General features: G+C 39.2%; 2 protein-coding genes across 5 annotated transcripts in view; one reads left to right on the top strand and one right to left on the bottom strand.

The window, feature by feature from the left end:
* The window catches only part of RBIS (ribosomal biogenesis factor), a 424,391-nt gene that overhangs the window by 24,138 nt on the left and 374,523 nt on the right, over positions 1 to 25,730 (top strand). The gene's annotated exons all lie outside the window — the stretch shown is intronic.
* On the bottom strand, positions 312 to 24,226 carry LRRCC1 (leucine rich repeat and coiled-coil centrosomal protein 1). 2 transcript variants are annotated; one of them, XM_075743792.1, is made up of 19 exons: positions 23,980 to 24,226; positions 23,611 to 23,816; positions 23,217 to 23,282; positions 22,191 to 22,358; positions 20,385 to 20,554; positions 20,081 to 20,284; positions 19,407 to 19,609; positions 18,197 to 18,380; positions 17,713 to 17,861; positions 16,409 to 16,613; positions 9,551 to 9,690; positions 8,040 to 8,241; positions 6,814 to 6,999; positions 5,422 to 5,596; positions 4,521 to 4,684; positions 3,463 to 3,671; positions 3,128 to 3,265; positions 1,167 to 1,302; positions 312 to 605 (listed from the first exon to the last, which is right to left on the bottom strand). In XM_075743792.1, the coding sequence occupies exons 1-19, from the start codon at positions 24,036 to 24,038 to the stop codon at positions 483 to 485; spliced, it is 3,087 nt and encodes a 1,028-aa protein (XP_075599907.1). In that variant the 5' UTR covers positions 24,039 to 24,226; the 3' UTR covers positions 312 to 482. The 2 variants fall into 2 exon arrangements, with proteins under 2 accessions (XP_075599907.1, XP_075599906.1); XM_075743791.1 differs by having other exon boundaries at positions 18,197 to 18,373; positions 19,397 to 19,609; positions 23,980 to 24,171.

The following is a 25,730-nucleotide window of genomic DNA, read 5'->3' on the forward strand; positions in this document are numbered from 1 at the left end:
TAGAGAACCAAAATACCCTGCCAAAAACAAGCTAATACAATGCATAACACGAATAATGCATTCTTCATCAACAGTGGCAGATTAAATATAGTTTCAGGTAAATTCTTGGATCTCTCAGAAGAATCTTTACGCCAGTGATGCAAAGCTGCAACCTCTTGTCTGAGAAGCAAAGGCCCAACCTTCTTTTCTCTTATTAAAGATGCTACTTCCTAATTTAATATGACACTTTTCATCTATATGTGTTTTCATATGATGCTTTTATCTATATTTGTGTTTTGACCCATTTTGAAAAAAACAGTCTAAAAAACCCCAAAAGTTAGAAATAACTTTATTACAAAAATAATGTAAAAATAGTTATCTGATTCATGAACAATGAAAATATATTACAAAATTTATTCTCTAGAAAACAAGGAAAAGTGCATTGTGGTATGTGAATTTGCTTAAGTTTGCATAATGTTTTTTAGTGTATATATTAATAATCTTCAAAGATCTTGTTGAATATCATTCAGTGCATGTGTAAGTCGTCTTATTTTATTTTCCATGGCTTTTTTATTGTTTGCTGTTTCCTGGAGAAGCTGCCGCATTTCTTCTTCAACATAGTAAACCTGGAAGAGCATATAAACATCAAATGCTTTCCCTTAATATACCTAAATCCATATAATCTTGGCAAATTTTAACACTGAGTTGTATTCTTATGTTTAAGTCAGCAATGCACTACTTTTGACAGTGGATGCAGTAGCATAATTTTTCTTTAAAAAGTATAATTTGCTAAGGGATACCGAGCAATGTATCAAAACCAAAATACCTACTACACAGATACAGCACCAGTTGTCCCACTAAGGAAGAATGCAGCATATGACAGGAACGGTGACTGTTAACACTGGCATACGTGAGTTAAATGGATTATCTGGCATAATCATCATTATTCTCACCTGTATAGGTAAAGAAGTGTTTAGCTATCAGCTCTAACAGCTACATAGCTACACGGAACTTTGAATACAGAATCTTATGATGGTCCATACAGTTCTAGAGATTTTCTTGCTGTGCAAAGATTGAGTACTAAACCAGAGATCAACGAGACAAACAGGTGATTTCCAAGCACCACTGTTATAGCAGCTGTAGAATAAAAATGCAAATACGAAACATAAATTTAGTATTAAAATTACTTTTTCATTTGCTGCTTCAATTTGTTTTTCCTTTTCATTTGCCAGCTGCAATAGTTCTTCCTGATGAGCTGCCAACATTGACTCAAGTTGTTTTCTAAAAGCATCATCCATTTCATGAAGCTTTTCCACAGCAATCCTAAAAAATGATAAATAAAAAAAAAAATCACACTCTTGCAAACAACTGAAGTATTTTGTTTCACCCAATTCTGCCTTCGATAATGTTTTAATAACAGAGGCACAAAGACAATTATTTCAGTATCTAGCATCAGAAGATGTCCTGTTTTCTCAAGTACATGTTTAGTTTTATGCACCATGTTTATGCCTTCTGGCATTCCTCTTAGGAGAAGCATTTAATCACTAGCAAAGAATATGAAGATTCAGGCTTGTGACTGTCAACATGGATAAGAACTCCACCTGTTTTCAAACATCTACTTATCATGCTTTTGCTTCCTGAGAAGTCAATGACTGAACTATGCAATCCTGTAAACAGCCTGTAAGCCTGTGTCTCACAAAAACAGAAAAGCGTTGCTTCACAGTAGTGATGCATTTCCTTGACTCCAAGCAAATTCTGCTCTTAGGGGATAATTCTAAAATATGCAGCAACAGAAAGCAAGCCAAATTATTCCACTATACAATTAATTTACACCAAAATTTTGAAACAAAACAGAATTATTTGCGACAAAGTTTCAGTTTCACTACTGATCTTCCACCCATTCCAAAACCTAGTACTATTGACTATTTGAGGTTGTTTGGTTTTGTTTATTTTTTTCATCAAACTTGATCATCACGGTGGTTTTTGCCATTTCTTAATCAGATGACCTTCCTTAAAATAATAGCAAAAGTATAATTAATCAAAGTGTTTAATTTAAAAACGTAAAGCAAAACCCCTTAGTCATATTAGCTTATCCATTCAGTAACAGTGTGGTTATCACTGCTAGTTAAATATGTGGTCTTACTAACTAGATAATCTTTTCTTAAGAATAGTTGGGAGGAAGGAAGAAAAAATAAGAGAAAGGAGCCAAAGAATAAAGTAAAAAAATCATATGAACAATCTGAGCTTATCGCATGCAGCAGTCTCCATAATGCCAGAACCATATGAAATAACTGAGCATCATCTATGTCCCTGACTATTTCCTGGGTTATGAGTATTTGTTTCTGTATCTTCTCATATTTACTATTAACTGCTCAAAAAAATTGACAAGAGAAAAAAATAAAAGGAATTAAAAACCTGTTGCTATTTGTATGGGAAGACAATGACAGGTAACTTACAGTCTGTTTGTCACAGACTGAAATATTTATCAGTATTGTTGTGATAAGTATTAGGGATCTGTCCTCAGTTTCCTACACAGCACACAAGATACTGCATCATCCTGCACAGACATTAGTGAAGCACTGTGGCCTCTCTCGTAAGCCCAAATGGCAGCCACAGTTGCTTGGCTCGACCTGTGATTTGCAACCAATTTGCCCCTTGCATCCTGGTCACAAGCCAGAAGGTTGACAGGTTTGTGCTCAAAAGAAACTCTGCCACGGAGTGTGAGATGGCACCTCACGTGAGGTGCAAGCATCTTCACTGCATGACTCCAGCCAGCATGTGTGACAACTGTGTAAGAGTCCCTATCCTATAAAGCATGACAATGAATTTCCTCACAGAGGTAAACCAAAAGCACTGTGGTGGAATGGGCATACTAGAGAGGAATGGGTGTAGGCTTCAGTTATTTTCAGAGAAAATGGGAACATAGCTAGGAAGTTTACTGGACGAAAGCTGTAACCGAATGCTAGTTCCACCAAGTCAGTCACCTGGATAGCAAGAATTACTTCTACGCATGCAGAATTTACAGCAACTGGGCTCACCAAGTAATTAAAAAGGTATTACACATTCTTTCAAACTTTTTTTAATATTTATTAGGAGTGCAACTCTATCCTAACTGAGCAGTCACAAAATAAGCTATTACAGTGTTCACCTCTGAGTTTGAAGACTTTTATTTCTCTCTTCAGTCAGCTTTTTCTCTTTGATATCAAAGCTCTCCTTCATTTGTTTAACCTGCACCTCCAGCTGGCTTAATAGCTCTCCTTTACCTTGCCACTTCTTTTTCAGTGCACTGAAAATAAAATGCATATATTTACAGTGAATGTAGGTACCATTTCTTAGCAGGGCAGAAGAAAAGTTTTCCATGCTTCCATTTTTCCACATTTCTGTGGGTTTTAATAGCAAGCAAGTATTCTCTGAACACAGAATAACTTCAGAGCAGTGTTGCATGCTATTATGATCCCAAAGAATTACTGCCACTTGTATCACCTGTGTGCTTTCTTAATGTCATCAAGTTCTACTTCTTTTTCTTCTAGCAGTTGCTTTAATTCCTCTTTTCTTTCATTTTGCCTTTCTAATTTTTCCATTAGCTCTTCAAATTCAGCAGCTTTTTCATCCAACCGTACTTGAAAAAATTTCTGAGATTCCAGATTTTCTTCGTGCTGTTTTCTGATTTGTTTATCTTTTTCCTGTAAGCCCTTTAGAAAATAAATATTTTAGAACACAAACTCCCTTAATTTTAACTTTGTTACCCTTTAAGAGTATCTGTTTAGTCTATGCTAGAATAAAGCAAAAATGTGCAAGTTTACTCTTCTAAACATATTACATGATAAATACTAAAAAGTGATAGCCAGTTAAATAATCATCTTCTGAAAGAAGTCAGAACTAAAAAAATCCAAAACCACAAAACATAAATCTGAAATTGAAAGCAAGTTAAGAAAAAGAGTGATTTAAAACTCTAATACAAGACCACACAAATGACTGAGCTCAAATTCTGTTACATGACTACATAGTTTGAGTAATGCATCTAACCTTGGCTGATATAACATGCTATAAACCTTTGCTCCGATTAATAAGCTTAAGCCTCCAAATTAGATGAATGGAATTAATAGAACAAAACATAGTAGCTCTGCTGGTGAAATATAAATTTACAAGAACAGAATAAAGAAAAAATATTTACATTGTAAAATAAACCTGAAGCAAGCTTTAATTTTTTTTCTCCTTTTTTTTAAACACACAGGAAGAATTATGCTATCCTAGTTTTTGCTCTCTCAAAATCATTATCAAGAATAATGAAGCAAGGGAAAGAGAAGAAAAATCTTTACATATATATGGTTCAATGAGGGATTTAAAGTAGCATCTCTGTATGTCAAGTTAATACAAGGCCCTCTTCTGCTCTCAGTGAGATCAATTGCCACTGACAGCCTGATTGTGCTGAGTTGGTAAACTAGGAGTGCAGAGCCCGCTTTCACTTCAGCCTTTACAGTAACTTTCACTGCGAGTCTTACTTTTAGCTAAGCATGCATATTGTCAGACATGGCACTTACTTCTTTTAATCTCCTAATTGTTTCTGTCTGATCGTCCACTATTTTGTTTTTAATTCTTATAGTATCACTGTCCTGTTCCTTTTGCTTTTTTAACACCTCAATCTCATTTGTTAAAACTTCAATTTTTGCCTCCAGTTTCCCCCGATCTTGAGCAAGATGAGCTCCTAGATAAAACAAATTATTCACATGGCAGCACTCATTTTACAGATGACTTCAAGATGTATAATGTTGGGGGACAGAGGGAGACGAAGGTAAGAACCACCTTAAAAACCACACATGACCATTCCATTCCCACTGGAAACACTGTAACACTTTAATCTGTAGGTAGGTAACACTTCAGAGCAAATATAGAACTGAAGGTCTGTATTTTATCCTTTGAAAACTTCTCTGATAAAAATCAACAGTAATTCTTACAGACCCAGGCAATCTCAAAGACCCCACAAGGTGGTGCTGAATCACATCAATCAGGGAAAAAGGAAAAAAGCCCAAGCTCTTTTTCACCCAGTAGTTAACTTTTTTTTTTTTAAGATACATACTGAAATTTTCACATTAGACTTATCTGATAGACAAGTAGCATTATGTAACACTATTTACAAATCCTTGTTTTCCTAGTTTCATATTTAAGAGTTCTTTGTATAACATAATGGTATTTTAACATTTGGGTGAAATAGATAAACTGTATTCACTACTAACTCCCAGAACTGCTGTTATAGTTCCTATAATTGCCTGTGTACTACAGAAGATCTATTTTTGCACACCATCTTCACAACTGGGTAAGATCAACAAGGCATCCAGAGGACCTTGTCATGATTACATTATATTGGAGTATTTATTTGAAAAGTATAACATTGAACATCACCATTTTTTCTGTAAAAGGAAAAAAAATATAGCATTACTTTACCCTGTTGTGCCAACTCCTGCCCCCATATTTTTCTTTCCATTTTTAACCCATCAATCACAGATTCCTGGGCTGTCAGCTGAGAAATAAGTTTTCCATTTTCCTTTTTCAGAAGTTCAACTTGAATAGCCTTCTGTTTATCCTCCTCAATCACAGTTTCAAGTTCTCCAGTTCGACACTATGAATGAACATTGGAAAAAGACAGTAAGATTCTTAAAATCAGTATTCAAAATTTCAAATAAATCCTAGGATTTAGGCTGCTAGGAAAGTAATACTTATATACAGCAAATTAACTGAGGAATATTCTGCTTGCATACAGGGTTCTAGCTGCATCTCCTCCCAGTAATGAAACACAAATGTTTGCTTCAAATAGACATAATTCAATCCCAGAAAACTGTAAAGCTGATTTCTAAATAGCCACCTCAAATTACCAAGCCATTATAAAAACCCTGTTTAGACTTATAAATGCATAAGTAAAAAGAGAAACAAAGTCAAGTTAAGATACTAAAATCCAAATAAAGAGGAAAAAAAAGACAGAAGCTAGGATGAACTTCCACTTCCCATGATAAAGATTTATTTTCAGTTATGCAGGCCACTTTTTGTTTTACAGATTACAGCTGTTTCATATAGCTATTTTAAAATTCTGTTTTTAGCAGCATCACTGACTGGCAGAATCCTATTCTGTAGAGCAACACAATGTCTGGACACCCAACAGCAACATGTAGGAAGGGGATTAGAAACAGCTGTGCAGGGGTTGTACTGCACAGGAGTTCTAACAAAGATGGCTGAGTCATGTTGGGTTATGTTCCTAGATTTTTAAGAATTATTTACAGACAATGTAGTACTATATAGCGTTACTATACGGTGATCAATAGTGTAAGATAAAGCAACTGTGCCCACAGCATTTAACATTAAAATTAGACAATTAGTAAATAATGACTAATACTGCTAATTCTATACAGCTCTCAGAGATATTAAGCTACTAATAACTACACTTGATTATTTGTTCAATTTCATTTTTATTTCACGTACGGTGACCACTGCAGAACCATATTCCATTACTTTGAATTTACAAAGGGTCAGGGATATTAACATAGGTTTTGAAATTTCAGTTTAGACTGACCACTTGATTATATACAAACTGCTAGAGCTCACAAGGCAAGGAGTGCACTTCTGAAGGCACAAATGGGTCGAGATTTTGCTAGATGAGGAGCAGTGTTTGTGAGAAAGAGAAGTGCAAGATGCAGGAATAAAGGCTGATGTGGAGTACTAGGTTTTAGTGCAACAGGAAACACGTGTCTTTCAACCTACCTTGTATGGAATTTTTACTTTTATAGATAAAAATATTACTCCCCAAAAATCATATATGTAGTTGAAGTGTTTTGAAACAAGTACCTTTAGGTTTGCTGTAGCGTCTTCATTTGATTTTGTTAATTCTGCAATCTTTGCTTTCTGTTCTTTCACTATACTTGTCAGGTCTTGGATCAGACTTGCCATCTCTTTATCCTTTTGTTCAAACTCAAAGAGGGCTCGTTTATGTTCAACTAGATCGGCAGTAACATTTTCAAAATTCTCTTTTACCTAAAGTTTTATAAGATAAGACTTGAAAAATACTAACATTTCAAAAAACTGTGTATGCATACACACACACAAATGACATCTGAATTTCAAATAAAGGAAGAAACAGAAGTTCATCAACAGTATGTGAAATCAGTGAATACCTGAAACTGTTTTTTTACCAGTTTGTTGGTGATACTTCCAACTCAGAAAACTGGTTCTGCTTGGCTACAAATTTGTAGGAAAAAACACCCCAAAACAAACAAACAAAAAAAACCTGAAAAAAAATATTCATGGGTGGATGGGAAGCAGAGCAGAAAAACCATAGCTTGGGAAATGAAAACAGTGCCTTGATTCAATCTCATTGTTAAGATTAACATTAAAGTCTGGAAAGAAGAATTTGAATTAATTCTATTTTTTTTTCCCTGCAAGAGAAAGATTTGAAGGGTGAAAAAACAGTCTTTTCTTTCCCCTCTTCTCCCATGTATCTGACTGATTTAAAATGAAGAAAACCAACTTTAAGTGAAGGTGAAGCATTTAAAATTTATGTTAAGTGAAATAAATGTGAACATTAGCCATAGAAATAAGTTAAGGAATTCAGTAAGCAAGTTTTGAATTTGAATCTCAAAATGCATATCTTCAATTTTGAAGAGTTTATTATTAAAGTTCCCTATTGTTTAATACACTAGTATATATGTAACCATAACCATATCAAAACACCACGAGAGTTTTTACAATAATGGAATATATTTTAATAGAAGGTCAACATCTTTTAAAAGAAATGAATACTGCCAGATAGAATTTTTTCTTATTTCTTTTGATTAACTTCTACTTACAAACAAAAATATTAGGTTTTGAGCGCTGACTCAGCATTTCGTGTCTATGTTCCAATCACTGATATTTCAAAGCTTATTACCAGTAGTTTTAGATGAATCCTTGGAGTAAAGGCCTTAAGGATCAAAAATACCCCAAACCAACCAAACCAAAACACACCACCAAAACCAACACATTTAGGAGAACTACAACTCCACCTACTTTCAGATGAAATGTTCTCTTAGTCTTACCTCTTTAAACCTTTTTGCTTCAATAGTTAAAGCTAAACGAAATTCATCTTCTAACTCTTTGTACTTCTGGTTTAACATATGAATTTTCTCCCGAAGTTCTTTAACATGCTGTTCGTGCCTCTGCTCCTCCTTAGCCACTTCTTTTGACAAAGCATCTTGAAATTCAGGTCCATTTAAAGCAACTCGTGTTTCAAGTTCTTTCCTGAAGTTACCAAACATATACTTGAAACAAGAACCATAGTATCTCACAATGCTGTTTCAATTCATTTCCTTAGCATTTCTTAAAAAGGATAATAAATTACATAATAAATGGGATAAATTCCTTAGTTTCACAGACAGATTTCAGTTTTCTACGGCAAAGGCCCTGGGGAAAAGTGTGTTGACTACTGTTAAAACACCCAAAGGAATAACCTTACTTTTTAATCCAAACTTTTGTAGAAATTATTCAACTGCTCCTTTGACATTAATTAGCATTTGTTTGCTTTGCTGTTAACAAAGCTCTGGAAGAGACACTGGAATCAGGGAAAAGCACTGTACAGCCAGATACCCTCTTTTGCAGCCATTCTCTTCACCCTCACCCACAACTGTTGCTTCTCACTCAGACCAAAAACCTGAAAAGCAGCAGGAACAGGGACCTAAAGGGTTCCAGGATGAGCATCCTTCCTGTCTGGAAGCATCCCTAGAGGAGAATGTTGAAGCAAAAGTACCCTGTACTTTAAGAATGTTCTGTTCAATCTGCTTTAAAGCACAAACGCGGAACATATCTGCTGTCCTTCACATTACATCTTCTGGAGATCTAATAATTGGAAGTTCTCAAAATACTACTATCAGATTCTTCACATCTAAACTTGCAGTTATCTTGGTATCTGAATACATTTCTCTGTGTAAAATTTAGCTAGTGTAACCAGCTTATTTTGTTAATAACCTCCCTCACATACTAGTATACCACACACCACTTGTTGCTTTAGTTTGTACAGAAAATCGATTGTATTAGCTAAACAGTATAGAAATTCTGTTCAAGCATTCTCCAAAAAAAGGAAGTTGAGAAGAAAGAGGAAAACAGCCAGGCAAGCCACCCACCCACCCTAAAGCAAGATATTGTAGAAGCTTTTTTTTTTTTTTTTTGAACACTATGTTATTGTGGTATATGCAGATCTTCAGATAATAATTCAGATATGTTTTTATCTGATTATTTCCTGGATTAAAGATCAAGTATTTACAATAAAAACTTCAGCCATATAATAAGCAAGAACCTATCAAACAAAAGGCTGGAAAAACACAGTTGTCTACACAGACTTAGGAGTCAGGAATCTACAAGTTATGAAGATATTCTTAAATGAGCAATAAAATGAGTGGGAAGACATCTACATTTTTACAAAGACCATCTCTCCCATCAAAAGAAAAACAAAAAAACAAAACCACACCCACACTTTGCAGAATGCATTTAAACAAAACATGTTTGCAACATTAGCATCTATTAACTTGTAGAAAGAAAACAGAAGACCCCATACCTTTGCTCTTGCTCTCTTAATATAAGAAGTTCATGTAGTTGTTTTACCTTCTCCTTCTGTTGTCGAAAGGATATTCGAAGTAACTGTACTTCTCTTTCATTTGCTGATGCTTTAAGCTCTGCTTCTTTCACCTGTTTCATCTGTGTAGAATTCATAACGAGAGGAACAAGATTTTCTTAAAATTGTTATCTACTTTTCATGTCTTATACTAGAATACAAAGGAACATGCTTTATTAAGGTTCTACATGTCTACCTGGGACATTATATTTACAGCATGCTCCACAACTGTCAGTATTTTTCACAAAGTGTTATGGAATTTTATTATGTTACCTAGTCTAAGACAAAGAAAGGTGTTATTTTTGTTTTGTTTTTTTCCACTTAATACAATTTTGTTACACTTGCAGAAACTTAAGACAAGATGTTTAAAATTAAATCTTAGCTTCATTTACTACAACACAGAAAAAGCAACTTTCATGAAGAACCAAGGACATTTATTTAATTTATAAAAAAAACTTGAAAGTGTCCTGCAGAATGATTTCCTCAATTACAAACTCTCGTATTAGAAACTTGTATTAGTTTCAAGCAAAACATTTTTAGATGTATTCAATATAACTTTTTTTTTTTAAACACTCCAGTTACAAAAATCTGCACCTTTCTGAGTTTTACAGTTTAAAATTGCTGAACAGAGTTGCTTTCTAATGAATTTAGAAAAAACAGAAAATCAGTACAAACACCAGATGGCATACTCCACTTTTTCCATTTGATGCAAGCCTTTATGAAAAAATCCATTTTATAATCTTAAGCCTTTTACATACAAAGCTGTCTTTTCCAAATCAACACATAGGGGAAAAAAAGATAGGAAAAGAGTTATAAAAAAGGTTTTAATTACTTCTGAAATGGTAATTCAGAATCAAGACACTTCAGAAGGCTACAAATTAGAACATGCAAGAGGAACAGCAGAGGTGACGTTAATGGAGATATTCTTACTCCTAATCATTACTTGTAGCATTCATCTCAATCTTTTTGTGCTCAAGCAGTGAGCAATAACAACTTGCCTGTCAACCTGTCCTCCTAAGCAAAGGGTCTCCACATTCTGTACTTACACAATTCTAAACTATTTACTTTCCAGAATATCAAATCTGTGAATGGTTAATAGACTACTCAAAATTACTCTAAGTGTCAGTTATCTAATGCCAGAACTAGAATGCAGAGACAACCCAGTTTACTTTCCAACTCTTACAAGAAAAACAAAAAACCCCCAATCTCCACAAAACAAAAAAACAAAACAAAACAAAAAATAATCCACAAACTGTTTTCTTTCAGAACTCCATTACAACTGTCCCCTCAGCTTGATTTTTGAGCCATCAATCAAAATGAAAAATAAAAAGTTAATGAACAGCTGTATGGAATGTCCTGCACTGACAAATAAAACATTGCAGGAGATGATAAACATTGGAAACAACACCCCTTAAGATATGTAAGTGCTGCTGCATGTTATGAGTTCCAGCTTGAGAATACCAGAGGTACCTAAAGTTCATACAGTAACTTCAGTTGTATGAAAACTGTCATGAGATTTAAGCATGAAGCCAAGTCCTCATATTCTACATGTTAAGCCTCTTCATGAGTAACACTTAGACACACCTCACTGTAAACCTGTTGTTTTGTGGAAGAAGTCAAACAATTCTCTCCTAAATTGAAGAACTTAAAAAATTTCAGGTGAAAACATATGCAAAATACCACCAGAAAATAGGTTACACATTTATATGCACAGTAACTTATTTATCTTGAATCCTTTAAAGAAGTAATCTAATAATGTTGACTGAAACATTAGTGACTATGTAGAGTAACCATAATTTACCACTGAAGCTAACTGCCAATGTGCACTATGAGAAAGTTCTATAAAATATTCTAGAACTTGTTAATCTTAGAGTTGATAAAATAGGCCAAAGGTATATTAAATCTGAACATTCAAAAAGAGAATTTTGTTTCTACAGCATCATGACTATTCTTTGAAACATAATGAGTACTTACAGAATCATAGAATGGTTTGGATTGGAAGCGACCTTAAAGATCACCTAGTTCCAACCCCCCTGCCATGGGCAGGGACACCCTCCACTAGACCACGTTGCCCAAAGCCTCATCCAACCTGGCCTTAAACACTTCCAGGGATGGGGCCTCCACAACCTCTCTGGGCAACCTGTGCCCGTTATCTCGCCACTCTAACAATAAAGAAATTCTTTCTAACATCTAATCTAAATCGACCCTCCTTCAGCTTAAACCCATTCCCCCTTGTCCTGTCACTACACTCCCTGATAAACAGCCCCTCACCATCTTTCCTGTAGGCTCCCTTCAGGTACTGGTAAGCCACAATTAGATCTCCCCGGAGCTGCCTTTTCTCCAGGCTGAACAATCCCAACTCTCTCAGCCTGTCCTCATAGGAGAGGTGCTCCAGCCCTCTCACCATCTTCCTGGCCCTCCTCTGGACTCACTTCAACAGCTCCATGTCTCTCCTGTACTGGGGCCCCCAGAGCTGGATGCATGACGTGGTTTAGGCCCAGCCAGCAGCTGAGCGCCACGCGGCCGCTCACTCACTCCTTCCCCAGCATGATGGGGAGGAGAAGTGTAACAAAAGGCTTGGGTTGAGATAAGGACAGGGAGAGCTCACTAATTATCGTCATGAGCAAAACAAACTGAACTTAGAAAAAGGGATTAATCTAATTTATTACTAAACAGAATAGAGCAATGAAAAAAAAAAAAAAACATCAAATCTTAAAACACCTCCCCCCACCCCTCCCACCTTCCTGGGCTCAACTTCACTCCCGGCTTCAACCTCCTCCCCCCTGAATGGCGGGGGGTGGGTGGGTGGGGTGGGGTGTGGGAATGGGGGTTACGGTTAGTTCATCATGCGGTGTTTCTGCCGCTTCTTTGTCCTCAGGGGGAGGACTCCTCTCATCGCTCCCCTGCTCCAACATGGAGTCTCTCCCACGGGCTACAGTCCTTCCCGAACTGCTCCGGCGTGGTCTCTTTCATGGGGTGCAGACCTTTAGGAGAAAGCTGGGTCTCCCACGGGGTCACAAGTCCTGCCAGCAAAACCTGCCCTGGCGTGGGGTCCCCTCTCCACGGGTCTACCGGTCTGGCCAGGGACTTGCTTCAGCCCGGGCTTCCCACGGGGCCACAGCCTCCTTCAGGTGCCTCCACCTGCTCCAGCATGGGGTCCTCCACGGGCTGCAGGTGGAATCTCTACACCCCCTCATCCTTCCTCCATGGGCTGCAGGGGAACAGCCTGCTTCACCATGGTCTTCACCACGGACTGCAGGGGGATCTCTGCTCCGGTGTCTGGAGCACCTCCTACCCCCTCCTCCTCCTGCACTGACCTTGGTGTTACATCTTCGCACTTGCCCCTCCCGCTGCAAAAAAAATTCCCCCCTTCTTAAATATGTTATCACAGAGGCGCTGATTGGCTTGGCCTTGGCCAGCGGTGGGTCCATCTTGGAGCTGGCTGGCATTGGCTCTATCAGACACTGTGGAAGCTTCTAGAAGCTCCTCACAGGAGCCACCCCTATAGCCCATGCCCCCACCCGCTACCAAAACCTTGCCACACAAACCCAACACAATGCAGTACTCCAGGTGGGGTCTCACAAGAGCGGAGTAGAGGGGCAGGATCACCTCCCTCAACCTGCTGGTCACACCTTTTTTGATGCAGCCCAGGACACGGTTGGCTTTCTGGACTGCAAGCACACATTGCCGGCTCATGTTGAGCTTCTCATCAATCAATACCCCCAAGTCCTTCTCCTCAGGACTGCTTTCAATCCATTCCTCGCCCAGCCTATAGTCGTGCTTGGGATTGTGCTGACCCACGTGCAGGACCTTGCACTTGGCCTTGTTGAACTTCATGCGGTTTGCACAGGCCCTCCTCTCCAGCCTGTCAAGGTCCCTCCGGTGTGTCGATCACACCACACAGATTGGTGTCGTCGGCAAACTTGCTGAGAGTGCACTCGATCCCACTGTCCATGTCACCAGCAAAGATGTTGAACAGTGCTGGTCCCAGTACTGACCCCTGAAGGACGCCACTCATCACTGGTCTCCACTTGGACATTGAGCCATTCATCACAACTCTCTGTGTGCGACCATCCAGCCAATTCCTTATCCACCGAGTGGTCCATCCATCGAATCCATGTCTCTCCAATTTAGAGACAAGGATGTCGTGTGGGACAGTGTCAAATGCCTTGCACAAGTCCAGGTAGATGACGTCAGCTGCCCTGCCCTTATCCACCGACACTGTAACCCCATCATAGAAGGCCACCAAATTTGTCAGGCACAATTTGCTCCTAGTGAAGCCATGTTGGCTGTCACCAATCACCTCCTTATCTTCCATGTGCCTGAGCAATAGTCTCCAGGAGGGCCTGCTCCATAATCTTGCCAGGCGCAGAGGTGAGACTGACCAGCCTGTAGTTCCCTAAGTCTTCCTTTTTACCCTTCTTAAAAATGGGGGTTATGTTCCCCCTCTTCCAGTCGGTGGGAACTTCACCGGACTACCAGGACTTCTCAAATATGATGGAGAGTGGCCTGGCCACTTCAGCCGCCAGTTCCCTCAAGACCCGCAGATACAACTCATCAGGTCCCATGGACTTGTGCACCTTCAGGTTCCTCAGATATTCTCAAACCTGATCTTTGCCTACAGTGGGCAGTTCTGCATTCTCCCAGTCCCTGCCTTCTGCGACCTGGGCAGTGTGGCTCAAGCACTTGCCAGTGAAGACTGAGGCAAAACAGTCATTGAGTACCTCAGCCTTCTCCATATCCCAGGTAACCAGGTCACCCGTTTCATTCTGAAGGGGATCCACATTTTCCCTCGTCCTCCTCTTATCGCTAACATACCTATAGAAGCTTTTCTTGTTGTCCTTGACATCCCTGGCCAGATCTAATTCTATCAGGGCTTTGGCTTTCCTAGCCTGAGCCCTGGCTGCTCGGACAGTTTCTCTGTATTCTTCGCAGGCTACCTGCCCTTGCTTCCACCCTCTGCAGGCTTCCTTTTTTTATTTGACTTTGCCTGCCCAGGAGCTCCTTGTTCATCCATGGGGGCCTCTTGGTGTTTTTGCTTGACTTCCTCTTGGTTGGGATGCATCGCTCCTGAGCTTGGAGGAGGTGTCCCTTGAATATTAGCCAGCTGTCTTGGGCCCCTCTTCCTTCCAGGGCTTTGCCCCATGGTATTCTACCAAGCAGATCCCTGAAGAGGCCAAAGTCTGCTCTCCTGAAGTCCAGGGTAGTGAGTTTGCTGTGTGCCCTCCTTGCTGCCCTGAGGATCCTGAATTCCACCATTTCATGGTCACTGTAGCCAAGGCTGCCCTTGAGCTTGACATCCTCTACCAGGCCCTCTTTGTTGGTGAGAACAAGGTCCAGCATGGCACCTCTCCTTGTGAGCTCCTCTATCACTTGGAAGAGAAAGTTGTCATCGACACATTCGAGGAACTTCCTGGATTGTTTGCACTCAGCTGCGTTGTCCCTCCAGCAGATGTCAGGGTGGTTGAAGTCCCCCATAAGGACCAGGGCTTGTGAGCCTCATTCAGGTCAGATGGCCTGTAGCAGACCATGATGTCCCCTGCCCCAGCCCTCCCTTTAATCCTGACCCATAGGCTCTCGGTTGGCTACAGGATCTTAAAGACAGGAACAAACATCTTCCCTTATTAAAGTTTTGCAGTTATTAAAAACCATGCTACTACTATCAAAAGAGATGAATTATTTCCATAAGCTCAAAGGAAAAATAAAACCCTCACACACTAATAAGGTATTTCCTTTCTTAAAGGGGGAAAAAAAATCTCAAACAACAACAAAAAAAACCCCTCTACTCTAAATTACTAAATTTAGTACTTTTCAAAGTGACAGGCAGATATGTGATCTAAACCGATGGTCACTTCTAGATCCATAATAGCTCCATGGTATTTACAGGCAAGGAAGACAATGGAAGAGCTACTCAGGTGCCTAAACAGGAGCCTGAAGCAGAGGGAGGCTAACCATAACTTGAATGGCACTTGCAGTTTGGATGTCAGCACACATCCCAATTCTGTTTCCTTTCACAGTACCTGAGCAATAACGTGTCCTAGAGGGCCATACTAGCAGTTCAGAGACTTTTCAGGATGGATATATTAGGATTTAATCTCTATAAGTGGATGTGTTCAGTGACACAGGAATGGGCTGATATTGGAAAATAATCAAATAGGAATAAATATTGGAGGACACAGCATTTGGTGACTGAAAAGTCACCAATGAATTATTCAGTCAGAAATAGCGGCAGCATCTGGTCCAGCATCTTGATCTTAATGTATGTGTGTACTGAACAAAGTGCCTCTGACAACAAAAGCATCACTATCTTCTCCAGCTGTAAAAACAAAATGAAAAAAATCCCAAACAAACAACCCCCAAATAATCAGAATCTTTAAATTAAATTCTCAGCAATTACTGTTTTCTTCTGGTTGCAATTAGAAGCATCTAATTCTTTAGATCAGCAAAACAAACAAAACCACCAGATTTCCATCCCACTAATAAGATCTTCATTGATTTGAGCAACATTTTAAAAAAAACTTGTCTTTGTTCCTGAATATCTTCAGAAAATATCAACTCTCGGTTTTAAGTACATAGGACTTGCTCTTCTTAAGACCACATCACATATTTCTATTTATAAAAGACATTAATTGATAATTAAGATGGATACTTGTTATTGACTACTACTACGTAGAAAAAAATAGCAGTTTTTATTGTGGAAAACTCAGACTTAAGGCTTGAAAAAACTAGTGTTTCTTAATATCTAGGACTATAATAGCCATCTCGTTGCCATCGTATTATTTACTCGTAAAAAATATTTACCTCTATTGTTCGTTGCTGCAATCTCTGTGTCTCCATCTTGGACAGTGTTTCTTCTAAAGCTTCCATAGCCTTCTGACGTTCTACTTCTTTATTTCTTGCCTGATTTAACTCATTAGTAAGTCTTTCAGTTTCACCTTTCAACTGTTCGACATCTGCTTGCAGTCTTGCTTTAACATCTCTCTCTTTGAATATCAATTCCTTTAACCTGAAAATAAATGCAAGAAAGTTGTTTTAGAAACATCTTAGGACTTAGTTTGATGCCTAAAACCTCAAGAAAAAGACATCAGTATTTTAGCACTGAGTTTTACTGTTTACAGCAGTGTCATGTAAAACTGTTTAAAAATATGTAAAATATTACTAATATCATGTGTAGCAGCACTATATGGAGCTCCATTTTAAAAGAAACTAAGCTGGAGACAACCTCACATCTGGGCCTTTAAGAAAATGACTTTCCAGTATCATTTTACTTTATACAGAAGTCAAACATATAGTATCAATTTGATAATTTTCTTCAGAGAACCTTAAATATTCTAATGATTTTTTTATATAAGATCTATCTCAAAAGAAAAGGAACAAAATAAGCCTCTTGTCCAAGGTGATAATAAATAAAGGTGGGAAGTGAACCTAACAGCTAGTCCTGGATGGTAACTCAGGAAGCGCTTGGCTTATTTCTTCCTAACAAGAAAGAAAATGTGTCTTTGATAAATACAATGCAGTTAAGAAAGAGAAAAATAGAGCAGACATCTCCAAATCATAGCTGACAACAAACGGGGAGGAGAGGAGGAGAGGAGGAGGAGAGGAGGAGGAGGAGAAATGTTGCTCAGAACTTAGAAGGATGATGACAACAGTCTATATGAAGATGCACTAGACCTGACCCGCACAACATATTGCCTGTCAGCCAGCTCTGGCCTGCCAGAAATATCTTTGTTCAAGTGTACTGTGCAGGCAAAGAAAATGTATGTATAGGTGGAAAGGGAGATTGAGAATTGGAAGCTGAAAGCATGAGACAGCTACTAGAGCTTGAGCTGAAAGAGAAAGTACAATTATGATACAGATTGCGTGGAAAGTAATAGCTAGAAATGGAAGTAAGTGACATACTGATACTGTTCTGAGGCAGGAACAGGAAGAAAACTGCAGAAAGTAATTTTGTTAGGTAATACCAAGAGAAATTCTAGCACTACTTCTTGGTGCATTATTTTCCAAGTATATTGTTTAAAGCTGTTGTCATTTTCTAAGCCTATAAATTGAATTGTCTTGAATTATAAAAACCAAAACAAACATGCCACAGTGCTCTGTTTCCCTACCTGTCTGTAGTGTATACAGCCATACTCTGAATATTCTTTTCTTCTTTTGCATGCTTCTGTAGCTCTCTGACATGCTCTATTAATTTCTTCTCTGCTTGCTCTGCTTTCCACCTCCTTTCTTTCTCCTGATCCAGTTCTTGAATCAGCGCCTTAGCAAGAATGTGGTAAGCATCAACTTACTAGAAAACATTCAAACGTAGCCAAAAATGACAAACAATATTCATAACTATAGAACAAGATTTTTTGTTGTTCTGAAATTCATAGATGACAGAGGAAAGCGCACGTGACCAGGCCAAAAACCCCCATAATAGTGAAATAAAATAAATTCTCTTCCAGCTGACACTACAAGAACTCCACTATTTTTTGACGCTATCCACACGCAATTGTTTTTGTCACCTCCAATTTTAAAGTTTCACCAGGAGACATATGGTTGGCTTCAGGTGAAGACACACTCATATTTATCTTGAAAGGATGCAAAACATACTCGGTATGTTGACTCTTCTGTGGCATTTGAATTAATTTCTTCCACTTTTTCTATATTGCTCTGTCTTCCAGTTAATATTTCAGCTTTTCTTCCCACTACTTCCAAGTCTCGAGTATCCGACGATGAATTGATATGAGAGTCTCTCTGATTGGAGCGTGGACACTTTGAAGAACTCTTCTCTTCCCTATAATAGCAGGATATCAAGGTACACTTAAGAATATGCAGAGTTTAAACAGCAACAGGGAATTCAGACACTTTCATAGGACAAAATTTTACAGTTTTGTGTAGAAGCTGAATTGTACAGAGTTCAAAACCACATAGAAAATAATTTGCAAGCAGATCAGAAAACAAACAGCTAAATACAAATCTTCAGCTGTAAAAAAAATATGTAGTACTAGTAGATGCTATCTGAAAACCATTTTATCATCACATAGATATGAAACAATTTTAGAGAAGCAGAGTAGCTGTAGGGCTGCAATGGCTGACTAATATATTCCAATGTATATCATCTTCTATTCATCACTTCTGATGTTTACTATATAAATCAAATTACTACGGCATCCTCAGTTTCATCACAAAATATGGACAGTTATATTCTCGACCATTGTTCTGATACCATGAGTCTTATTTTTATTTTTTAATTGGACTCAATTATTGTGTCTGTGGAGAACTCTTGTCTCCACAATTTAAAACAAAGACGAAAACACAAGCTGTTAGAATTCTGAAAGTGTTTATTTTGGAATCTTCAGTTCCTTTTCACCTAAAGACAGAAAATGCTTATATAGGGAAATGACTGAGTGCAGAGTGAACTTCAAAAAGTTTCAAATAATACATAATAATACATAAAGCACTAATATAAAAAACTAGGATGCAAAACATTTATATATAAAGAGTCAGATTAAGAAAAGAGGGGCTTGTATATTAGACATTTATGAGCATGGACAGCTGACAACTATCTCATTTTCTTTGGAGTGGGTGGAACACTTCAAAAGTTTGACACAATTGTATCCCTAATCAACAGATTTATTATGAAGCCTCAGTAGCTAATAATTTTTAGACCATTATTAAACAGAGCTAATTTACCCAATCTACCACTTTCAGCAAAATGTTTCAAGTCAAACTACGTTCACTCTGACAATATTCAGCCCAGTTCACTCTGACAATATTCAGCCCAATTCACTTTGGCTTTATGTGGCAAACATTGGCATACCTGTCAGTTATTTTGTTCTTAAGATGATTCACATGACACCTAGCAGATAAGGTAGTTCTACGGTAAGTAGGGATCTTGCTTCTTTTCACAACCTTTCTGTTGTTCTCCTTCCCACTCTCATTTTCACTCTCAGAAGTTGGATCTGTGTCTCTCTTAGCTTTGAGAACATTTGGAGGAGCTTCCCTTCTTGAGGTATCAGATACCTAACAACAGATACAAGTTTTATCTATAAATGTTACAATTTCTAATTGGCTAATTTCTAACACTTATTCAGGTGTTAACTTTTTAAAAAGTTAATAGTTACAAAATAATTTTGATAGAGAAGTAAAGAATTGCTTCCAAACTACCCCCTCCCTCCTTGCTAAAACATTTTGTTGTTTTAAAGATAAAATAAACCTAACTGAACACCATGTTTGACAACATTTAGTTATATCTTTCTGAAACATTTAAAATCCTTAGGCATAGAAGGTTGGTGCAAAATGTAAAACAAATACAGCACTTAAAATCAAAAAAGCTCTGCAAAATACAAGGTACGCCATAAACTGTTACAAAAATGTATCTGACAAATGTTTCAGACTAACTCTGTCCCAGCAAACTCTTAGGTCACCAAGAGGTACACCTTATTTTACAAACAAAACTTTCTGTACAATCACAGGAGAAAAAAAAAAAATTACCTTTTGAAGTATCTGTGAAATTTGATCTTCTATTTTTTTAATTCTTATCTCACTGTATATTTTATCAAGTTCGGCCTTCTCTGGTTCTGAAGATGAGACAAGCTCTGTAGAGGAGCTGACGGCGCTTTGTATTCTTGTACGTTGACGAAAATGAGCTAATGCCTGGTCGATATGTGGTGTTACCACTGGTAAGGTAACACAGTTCTATTAAAAGCAAAGACAACCCTTGTAACATTAATGAGTTGCATGCAATATAAAAATAAAATGTATCAATTTTAAAATCAGTACACAAAACCTATGGCACCTGATCTCTGGATGAGGGGCACCCAGATGAAACCAAACAGCCCCAAACGTCTTCTAAACACTGCACATCTGAACAGTTTTCTTCTGCTGGGTCCACTGGTTCACCAGAAATATTTCTTCCATCTAGAGTTGTTAGCTGGGGCAACGTCTGAAGAACAGTTTCTCTATAACCTTGTGGAAAAGACCACATTTAATTGAAATTAATCTCCAAAAGAGATGTCTACTGTATTTTAGGTACCCTGTCATCTTAAATTATTCATGGTAGTTTTAGAGTTATCTTCAAGTGTCTCACCTTTCCCCACCCATAAGGCTTTCAACAGACATCACAAGGCAAACTGGGAAGCTGCCTGCCTAGTCCTGCTCTACACAGGGATTTCCCCACCACCAGCAGCACACTGCAGTTGCACAATCTTTTAGTATCAGCCTACTGCACCAGAACCATTGTTATCAAGTGCAAGGATAGACAAACGTAATGGGAAGGCAAGTTCTGAAAGGGCTGAGGTAACTTCATCCTCTTTTCCAGTGAACGAAATAAGGCATCATGAAACTGCATGGCATTGAAGTTAAATTTTTTTAACAGAATTTGGGCTCCTAAACTTTACAGTTATTTTTGAAAGTGCCACCAAAGAGAGATTTGAAGAGGTATGTAAACACTTACAGACGAAAGCTAGTGGAATTTTCTAAGTTATCTAGGTAACTTTACTAGTCCTGTTACTGCTTCTGTAGGATGGTGACTCAACCATTTCCCTGGGCAGCCTGTTCCAATGCTTGACAACCCTTTCGGTGAAGAAATTTTTCCTAATATCCAATCTAAACCTCCCCTGGTGCAACTTGAGGCCATTTCCTTTTGTCCTATCGCTTTTTACTTGGGAGGAGAGACCAACACTCCGCCAGCCACAACCTCCTTTCAGGTAGTTGTAGAGAGCAATAAGGTCTCCCCTCAGCCTCCTTTTCTCCAGGCTAAACAACCCCAGTTCCCTCAGCTGCTCCTCATAAGACTTGTTCTCTAGACCCTTCACCAGCTTTGTTGCTCTTCTCTGGACACACTCCAGCACCTCAATGTCTTTCTTGTGGTGAGGGGCCCAAAACTGAACACAGCACTCAAGGTGTGGTCTCACCAGTGCCGAGTACAGGGGGACAATCACTTCCCTAGTCCTGCTGGCAACATGATTTCTGATACAAGCCAGGATGCTGTTGGCCTTCTTGGCCACCTGGGCACACTGCTGGCTCATATTCAGCCAGTTGTCAACCAACAACCACAGGTCCTTTTCCACTGGGCAGAATTACTGCAGAGCATCTTATAGTCTGTCACTGCTTACTGAAGCTGTGGGAAAAGGAGGAAAGGCTGATAGTGCTTATTACTGATATTCCTCTTGTGCTCTCTATCAGTAGAGGAACGACCATCTACTTCCCACGCCTGCCCTCATTCTATACAGTACATCATCTTTATGTACATTCTTCAGATTCTCCACTCTCCAACCTTATAATATTAATACTCCCTTTTTCCTATTACTGCAATATTTTCTCTTCCTGTCACTCTCTGTCCATCTCCTGCCTTAACCTAAAATAATATGTGAAAAGTTGAACCTTATCAAAGCATAGAACAAGTTACAATTTTTAGAATATGCCTGGGGGGAAGTGGGAAGGAGTTTTCTCTATGGAAAACAAACTCATTTTGACAGAATTTAAACTTCTGAAGGCTGACCAGTTTATAAATGAATTTGCAAGCTCCATAACATGGCTCACAGCTTAAGGGAAGTCCCTGACCTAAGGAGCACAACGTACCTACGTAACACGAGATCCATACCTGCTGTGTGACAAACTGGATTGGCTTTTCCCTTTTTTTCCAGTGTCAGATTTGTCAAACAACGCAGCCCCTTTGTGCACTGGAGTAAGTGATCAATATTGTTTACACAGTTGCTGTGAAGGTCAATATGACTAATCTTATGACTGGTTCCATGAAGGCACTTAAATCCTGAAAATTTGAGAAAACCCACAAAACAATGATTTCTGCTACAATCCTAGACTACAGAGTTTAGAACAAATGGCATCTTGTTGAAAAATATTTAGTAAATAATATGTAATAACTGGAAATGATGTAACAACTTGTGCTCCATATCCCTGTCTACGTATATTAATTATATATGGTACACTACCACACAGTACAACACTTAAGCTAGTTATGAGACCTAACTTTAAAGAAACAATTACTTTGTAACTGTTAAGACACATGTAAAAATAAACATTTTGCTTGAAGTTCCTTTTTATAACTCAGTTCATTAACAAAATTGTTACCAATGTTCTTTTTAATTATTTATTACAAACTCCCTTGATTCTGTAGCTTAAAATCTTAGAAGCAACAATTGACCATTTTAACAAATAGATTTAGAAGAGAACTTCCGCATCATATCCAAAGTTGCATTTTTGTCCTATAAAAAGGAAAGATGAGAATCTTTTGGAAATATCTTCCGAGACTATTGCATTTTTCACTTTGGAAAGAAGTTCGAAACGTTTACTGTACTACTTTGTGAGAAAGCTCAGCCTTGCTAAACACAAAATAAATTCCAGTTCAGAACAACCCATTATCATAGAATCTTTAAGGTTGGAAAAGACCTCTGAGATCATCAAGTCCAACCATCAAGCTTATGTTCATTTCAAGCTCATGTTAGAAGCTTGAAAGCTGAGAGTAGCAAGCACTGCCACCACCTTTAATAGCATTACTCAGTCAATGGGCTGAACTACCAGAAACTTCTAAAATACATTTGGTCACGTTTTTCAAAATTAAAGTGAGGCAAGTGCTTTTTATTGCACTGCAAAGGCCAAAGTCACTTACCAGAGAGATCATGTATGTGATTATATGACAAATTCAATATAGTTAAATTAAAGAGTTTTTCCAGTCCTAAAAAAAATGAGGGAAAAAAGTAACAGTAAGATTTTCAGAAGAATGCTCTGTTTTCATCAAATCAAAACCTGCAAAGCCTTTTAAAATAATTACTACTAATTATGATAAACTATAATAATATTTTTCCTTTTAAATTAAGGCATTTTATTATAATAAAGCTCACAGAATATATATTCGTTTAAAAATTTACATAACAATATGGCTAGTAGCTCATATTAACTTCATGTAACCTTAATTATATTCACACTGTCCAGAAGCAAGCTTTAACACAGCTCCTACAAAAGCTTCATAAGTAGCTAAATGGACAGAAATAACTGTTGCAGACCCTCCACTTTCGTTATCAGGTTACAGGATAAGCTTAGGGTGCACAGGTTAGCCAGGGAACTTAGCCCCTCGATCCGGCGGATTTGGTTTGATGACAGATCTAAATGCTGCAGATTCCGGAGGTGGCTGAGCCCTTCGATTCTGGCGATGCCGTTACAGTGCATGTTGAGCGTGTGCAGGTCCGAGCTCAGGGAGACCTCCAGCAAGCTGCGAAGGAACGGTACGCGCCATCAGCCAGGCAGCTTCATTCCCGGGCCACCCTACCCAGCCACCCCCTTCCCCGCCCCGGCCTCCCCTCACCCCAAAGGCCCAGCTTCCCGCGCCGGCTGCGGCGGGGCACCCGCCCCGCCCCCCTCGGCACGCTCCTTACCTCTTAACGCCCTTATCCATGAGGCTGAGCTCGCCAGGGATAGCGCGGCCCCCCGCCATATCGCCGTCTCCTCACCGCGCCAACCGCCACTACACTTCAAACTTCCCTCGCCTCCCAACAGCGACGCTCCGTGCTTTACGGCTGACACACAACACCCTCACAACAAACCCTGCCGCAAAGCAGCGCCTCTCCCTCTTCCCTCCCGCCTCCTCTCCCCGCCGACTCCCGCTGCGGGCACAGCGCACGCGCAGAAGGGGAGGCGGGGCACCCGGGAGCATGCGCACAGCCGCAGGCGAGGCCGCCGACTGCCAGTTGCTGGGCAGCGGTGGAGGCGGGTGACGTGCTGCCGGTGCGGGGCCAGGCCCTCCCTGCCGCCCGGCAGCGCCTGGTGAGGAGGGTGGGATTGTAAACGGGGCGGCTGTGAGCTCTCCTCAGGGAGGTGTTTAGGGGCTTTGACTCTTTTTAGGGCTGATACCGCATTAAGAGCTTACTCCAGTCATGGCTCAGAGCTCTCCACTCGCTCAGGCAGGCCTGGTGCCACAGATTCTCTCTGTAAGAAGAATCATAGAAACATCGAATGGTTTGGGCTGGAAGGGACCTCAAAGATCACTTAGTTCCAACCCCCTGCCGTGGGCAGGGACACCTTCTGCTAGAGCAAGTTGCCCAAAGCCGGTTTCTAACACGCTGAAACCCTGGCAGCACTTTGAGCGTTGGTTCAGTACTTGCCCATGGACCTGCCTGCTCAGGTCAGTGTGCTGAAATACGGACTGCGTGTCCTTATCGATTTCTTACTTAGGCTAGGCACTGTACATGCTTTTTAGTATCAGTGCTATTGTAGTACCCCGTTGCAATACCATGATGACATTTCTTCAAGAATTATTTTATTCTTCAGGTCACTATAGCCGCTGGATAAGCTTACAGTACAACCCTGAGCGTTTGACGTAGGAAATGCAGGCCCATCCCTGTGGGGTGAGTGATGGGTTAGATTCCTCTAACCATCTAAAAGTAGAAGTAGAGTCATTTCCAGTGAGCGTTTCATACAGCTGTTGCTGAGGTTGGATGAGTCTCAACCCATTTCTTGCTATTTACTACAGGGGAAGCCTAACAAAGTCTAGACACCTAGTTATTAAATGTCTCCATTTACACAGATGAGTGCTATCATTGGACATGCTTACCAGCTACTTACTACTAGTATCTGTTACCGCAAGAAATCATCACTTTTCTTTACATGTTACAGCCCAACAAAGAATGTATACAGCAGCTCATGCAAACACAGTTACATGGATGTTTTATCAAAGACAGATACTTAAGTAAACTCTCTGGCTAGTAGGAACAGCTGTATAGGATGCAAGTGCAAACACTGTACCATGTCATGAAACGGTGACTTTCTCTGTATATTTTGGTTTGCCATTAGCTGACAACGATGTGGGTTCTCTTTCTTGGTTAGTAATAAAAGTAGTGATGTATCTGCTGGGAGACCAACAGATCCTTAAGTCTTTTAGTAAAAGGCAGATGTATAGTAAGCTTGGCAGAGTACCAGGAAAAAAGGATATTACCAAGGCAGTAGATTGTCACATGCCTCTATGTGCAGACTCATTTTCTAGTGTTTGTGAATACATTGTGGGGTCCAGTGTGGCAGATGGTAAACTGGCTTCTACCTAATACGACTTGTGGAAATCCTTGAATAGCTGTTGAGCTCCTTTCTGAAAGCAAGACAAAGAAAACTACTTTGAAATGTCATATTCCCCACA

The sequence above is a fragment of the Balearica regulorum genome, chromosome 2, assembly GCF_011004875.1.
Source record: "Balearica regulorum gibbericeps isolate bBalReg1 chromosome 2, bBalReg1.pri, whole genome shotgun sequence".
NCBI classification, from domain to species: domain Eukaryota; kingdom Metazoa; phylum Chordata; class Aves; order Gruiformes; family Gruidae; genus Balearica; species Balearica regulorum.